This window comes from Alligator sinensis, unplaced genomic scaffold, assembly GCF_000455745.1.
Source record: "Alligator sinensis unplaced genomic scaffold, ASM45574v1 scaffold199_1, whole genome shotgun sequence".
NCBI classification, from domain to species: Eukaryota; Metazoa; Chordata; order Crocodylia; family Alligatoridae; genus Alligator; species Alligator sinensis.
In genome coordinates this window covers 1,722,608-1,728,240 of record NW_005842008.1, presented here as the reverse complement: position 1 = coordinate 1,728,240, position 5,633 = coordinate 1,722,608, and the positions used below count along the sequence as shown (strand labels likewise).

The 5,633-nt window shown below is 44.2% G+C and overlaps 1 protein-coding gene across 1 annotated transcript in view; it reads right to left on the bottom strand.

The window, feature by feature from the left end:
* Positions 1-3,705: 3,705 nt before the first annotated feature.
* Positions 3,706-5,633, bottom strand: part of LOC102386659 (retinol dehydrogenase 8-like) — a 15,441-nt gene continuing 13,513 nt past the window's right edge. The window contains exon 6 of the mRNA XM_006021861.2: positions 3,706-4,280. Coding sequence (XP_006021923.1) covers positions 4,059-4,280 — 222 coding nt within the window. The 3' untranslated portion in view covers positions 3,706-4,058. The remainder of the gene's footprint in view (positions 4,281-5,633) is intronic.

Here is a 5,633-nt window from a genome sequence, read left to right as displayed (position 1 = left end):
CCGGGCCGGGGCCGCGAGGCTCCTCGGAGCGGCTGGGAGCAGCGGATGGCGGGAGCGGGCGCCGCGTAGCAGGAAGCTCCTCGGGCGCTCGGCTCCGTCCCGGGTCCCGCCCGCCAGACCCCTCCCCCCGGGCGCAGCGACGGGGCCTGCGGCACAGCTCGGCACCGCTGACTCCAAGCAGCCCCCGCTGGCCTTTGGGCCCTGCAGGGTGGGGCCTCGTCCAGGCGGGAACGAGCCTGAGCTGGCCGCAAATGCTCGTCTTCACCCATCGCCTGTCCGCGCATCGTTCAAAGGACCTGGTGGTAGCCAGCAGGGCCCTGCCCGGGGCTGGACATGGCCACCGCAGGTGGGAGGGTGCGGAGAGCTGTGCTAACACAACCCTGCTTGTTCTGCTGCTGCTGCCTTTGGACCTGCTGCTGGCCCTGTGGCTCCTGCCTGGAAAGAGCCTCGCAGCCCAGGGACTTGGATGCCCCGGCCGTAAACAGTACCATTAGCTGCCCCAGTTTTTAGATGTATGATATCAAGGAATACAGTATTTTCCTACCAGGACCACACTGAACCTAGCTTTCTAGGCACTACTCTCAGGAATTTCCCTGGGGAACTTACCTTTTAGAAAACCTTTTCAGTAAACTGATGCTGTGAGTGTTTGTTCCAACTTAAAGGCATTTTTGGCAAACAGTTTGCACTGTATTTTAAAAAAAGCATAAAGCTGAAACATTTGTTGACTATGACTTTCACTATGACAAACTTTTGGATTTCTGTTGCATGTAATTGAGGGATCAAGAATGGGAGCGTTGCCGACAAAGTGACGTTTTTTACTTTAGTGCATTTCCCATGAGCAGCCCCACACCAGTATACTTGTAGGGAATCTGTTCTGCACATCTTATACCTGCTCCCAAGACCAGAACAATTTGACTTTTGTTCTGACCATTTGTGTAAGTGACAATTAGCGCACACATGCAGTATTAGCAATGAACATATTCAAGTTTTCAGCCATTTCCAGTATCTTCTCTCCATCCTTGTTCCTCACTCCCAACTCATTCCTCCGACATTACTTTAAACCCTTCATTTCTTTTTCTAACGTCCATTCACACCCAGTTTCTCATTGCTCTTATTGGATTCTAGAGGCGCTCTCGCAGCCTTTTTCTCTTCTTCCCTGCAGCCCCCTTGTTTTGCGCATATGTTCAACATTCCTTCCGGCATCACAAACTTAGCTGCCGTCAATCTGTCATTTGTGAACTCAGTCACGCTGCCTTTAAGGCTGCCATGCAATATTACTCCAACTCTCTTCTGTTTTCTGCATTAGAGAAGATCCTATATCCTGCTCCTTGTTCTCTTACACTACTATCCTTCCCTTGTGTTTATTGTAATCAACCTGCTTGCCCATTCCTTATTTCCAAGAGGTTTACTATTTCTCTCCTGCCTGCAATGCTCTCAGCATTTATTGTACCAGTTCTCATTACTCACTCTTCCACTTGCTTTTTTAACTGCAGCTGTGGGGCCTACTGCACAGGCTTGATCTCTTCCTCTTCTAGAGGATAACTGCAAGATGCTTGGGAATATGTCAATATCTCTCACATCTGATCCAGATTTGGAGCAATATTTAATTTAGCCAGTTGGTCTGTGACAATGGTCACAATTTTAAATGGGGACATTATCACCAATCAACAGATATTGTGTGCCAGGCAGTGAGACTGAATTTTGGGAATTTTCCTTCTCCCAGATGGGTTGTTGGCCAGGTTGAAGAAGCCAACGTGCCATGGACATGCTAGTTTTAAGGTGCCTAGTATGGTCAAGTCACAGTGGAATCCACAACTCAGGACCTTGTGGTCAGGAAGCCAGCAAGCCCAGGACTAGGCGTCTCCTTGACTAGTGATAACTCAAGGGACTGGGGAAAATTCAAATTAAAGGAAAAAAAACCCTACTGGCCAGGAAAGAGGGAGAGGGGGAGGAGAAAGGAACACAGTTGAGCTGAACTCAGGACTCTGTGCTTGGGTGATCAACAAGCAATTTGCTATGCCACGTCTATGGATCTTTGCTAGGACCTCCCAGCACATCCCCTTGGACTGGTAAGATCCCAGGGGAGCAAACCAAGCCCCAGCCACAAGGCACCATCTAGCCAACTCACAGGATAATTTTAAACTCCTCCAATAATACAGCATTCCACCCTTATGGTTTGAAGAGACCCCAAATGGGGGGTGAGGGGAAGCCTGGCTTGTGGCCCCCACACCTCTGAGGAGGCTTGTGGCTGCAAACCAGGCCCTACAATGTGGTGCTTTCCTGCTGTGGCAGCAGTCAGGCAGATTTGGGAGCTGGATCCCACTCTGTTCAGGTGGGCAGAAAAGAAAGTCACAGTCACAGATGGGACAGCACTTCATCCAGGCAAGACACCACAGAGAAGAGACTTGAATTTACAGCCCGCCAACAGCAGGCCTATAGCCAAGGGCCTGTACTATATAGAGCCTGAGGCCAAGTGTCTGCCCTGTGAGACTCGACAGTGGTTACTGCCCATGATACAGCAGCATCTGGAACCCAGGACATTGTATTTAAGAGGCCAGAAAACTGGCCCCTCGCTATCACATAAGGCCCAGGGCCAGGAGTCTCTTCTGCAAGACTCCTTGATCAGTGATAGCTGGGGAAAAATCAAAAGAGAATCACCACCACTGTTAATCCACAAGAGCCCAATCACATAAAAGCAAATGGTAGGAGTTTGTACAGGAAGCTGAATTTTATGGAAGTCTAAGAGAGCACTCTATAGGGAATTACTTTTAACATTTACCCAACTTCAAAATTCCAGTTTGTTGAGGAACTTGCTTTAGATTCTAAATATCGCCTTTCAAAAACTAACAGTGTAGCCAAGGTGTAAAAATAAAACAAGAAAACCTGACTTTGTATGCGGAACCCAAGGATGTGTCAGAACTAGTCAGTGGAACTGGCATAATTTAACAGACTACTACAGGTATTCAAATATAGCAGTAAATGTAGGACAGCTGAGGACCAGCATTTTCAAATCCGGGTGCCTGAAACTGTAGGTTGCTAAACCTATATTTAAACACCTAGGTAAAAACAGTCTTGTTTTCAAATACAGAGAACATCTTAAGTTCCCAATTAAGTCAGTGGGAGATGCATGTATTCAGCGCCTTTGAAAATCTAAATGCATTTATCTAGAAAACTAAATATGGATTTTTAAGAGTCTCCAGCTTTAGGTGCCAGCTTGGAAAATCTTCATTATATTGATGTATTCCTAATAAAAAAGGAAATAACCATAAGATATTATTAAAAAGTGATTATAAATACACAAAGCATTGTGTTTAAGCTTCTTGGGCCAAATTAATTTCTGTGATAATTGCACTGACTCCTACTAAATTATATCAAAGCTGAATTTGACCCTTTAGGAGTAGCAGCATCATTTAAAAAAATAACACATTCAATGTTCTTTTATTTATACAAAAACTAAAACGCATCAGTTGTTTAAACTTTCCAGTTACTATATTTTAAGACAATTTTAAAAATCTGTACATCTTTTATATTATTAACAACAAGCTTGTTCTAACACTCTAAAATACAGTATTAGAGAGCTAGGTGGTAGTAGGTGATTCAAGAATCACTAGGAAGAGCGCACACCAACTGCTGAAACTTCCTTAGCCTGACGAAGGGTTTTTGAATCCGAAAGCTTGCTTAATAAATATTCTCCAACTATTTGGGTTGGTCTAATAAAAGATACCAAATTCACCCAAGGAACCTTGTCTGCCTATGTCCTTAGACCAACACGGCTACAACCTAAACCCCTGAGACTATTAGCAAAGCACTTATATATTACAATAAGGTTCTACAAATAAGATTTTTTTGTACTGCTCTCAGGAGGTTTCACTTTTAATTCCAATAAATGTTGACTACAGACATTCAAAATATTGATGGTCATAAGTCTAATATTTTTACGAGGCACAACTGTACATAAAGAAGATAACCACAATTATTAACAACAGATCTGGCAAGAGCATTTATCTTCAAAATACTGGAAACTTTAAATTCAAAATAAGCCAATGTTGATATATCAACTAAGTTGATGCAATGTTCTTTCTGCTGCTCCATCTCAGCAGTTTGAAAAAGTTAAGACTTGCATGGAAGATTCTGTCATGATGAAAAACCATTTTGTAGAAGCTATCAATAGGTAGATTTCCATTTGGATCTGCATATTTCAGAGTTGTTACTGGGGTATACAAGGTGTTGGTCTGATGGCGAAAGGGTGGATTTTCTGTAAGAATGATCTTTACTGTGTGCTGTAAAAATGAGAAATGGGACCATAACTACAAAATATAATTTATCAAAGTAAACATATAAAAGTCTGGTTTTCACCAAGCAGAATGGTAGAGCAAGCATTAGAGTTTTCCAATATCCCCTGGGAAATATGACCATATCTGAATGTGGTTAAAATGCATTAAGGCTTTTTCTTAGTATTATTTGGAAACTATATAAACTTGTTTCCTTTTGAGGCCAAGTAGCATAGTTTTATTTTCGAATTTTAAAAGATAATATCGTCAATTGTTTTACTACACAAAAATATAAAATATCTACTTATTTTGAGATCAGTGGCAGAGTACATGAAAATCAGTACCTCTCATCAGGGATCTCTCTGCAACTGGGCTGTATGTATCAACTACATTTTCAGACTTGTTAACTGATCTATACCAATATGAGTTGTTGAGTCATGTCATTTGGGTGAACAAAATGTGAAATTAGTAAAAATGAAGGCTGAGGCAAAAATTCTTAATTTAGATACTATATGTCATATCAAATGTGAGAATGAGGGCCCCTGTACATGTGCAGGTAAAGGTGTGACAGGATTTAATAAGCAATTAAACCTTTACACCTTTACCTGCACATGTGGACCACCAAACCATGTGGCACCCACAAGGACAGCCCAGCCTGAAGAAAGAGAGCATTGGGAACCTGAAAGCCATAGGGAGGCCAGCACTACGACACAGGTAAGAAACGAGAAGGTAAGAAACAAAGGGCCCCTTGGGACTCGGAGCGGGGGGGCAGCAAAGGCACCAGTCGCAGGGCTCAAGTGCCTATATACTAATGCTGGGAGCATGGGGAACAAGCAGGATGAACTAGCGCTCCTGCTTGCACAAAACACCTACGACTTAGTGGGGCTAACGGAAACCTGGTGGGATTCATCCCACGACTGGGCAGTACATATTGAGGGTTATAGACTGTACAGAAAGGACAGGGTGGGGAAGAAAGGGGGAGGGGTTGCGCTCTATGTCAGTGAGCAATATACGTCAACCCTCATCAAGATGGAATCAAAGGATGAGGAGGTAGAAGGATTGTGGGTTAGGCTACATGGGGGGCAAGGAGAAAGGGATTTGGTGGTAGGGGTCTGCTACAGACCCCCACATCAAGGGGAAGAAAGAGATTCGGGGCTCCTGAGGCAACTCTCGGAGACCATAAAAGCTAAAGAGGCGGTAGTCATGGGGGACCTAAACTACCCGGACATCTGCTGGGAGTCACAGACAGCAAAGTCCCACTGCTCACGCAGGTTTCTAACCTGTGTACAGGACCTCCACCTGACACAGGAGGTACACGGTCCCACTAGGGGGAATGCCATACTGGATCTGTTATTGGCAACG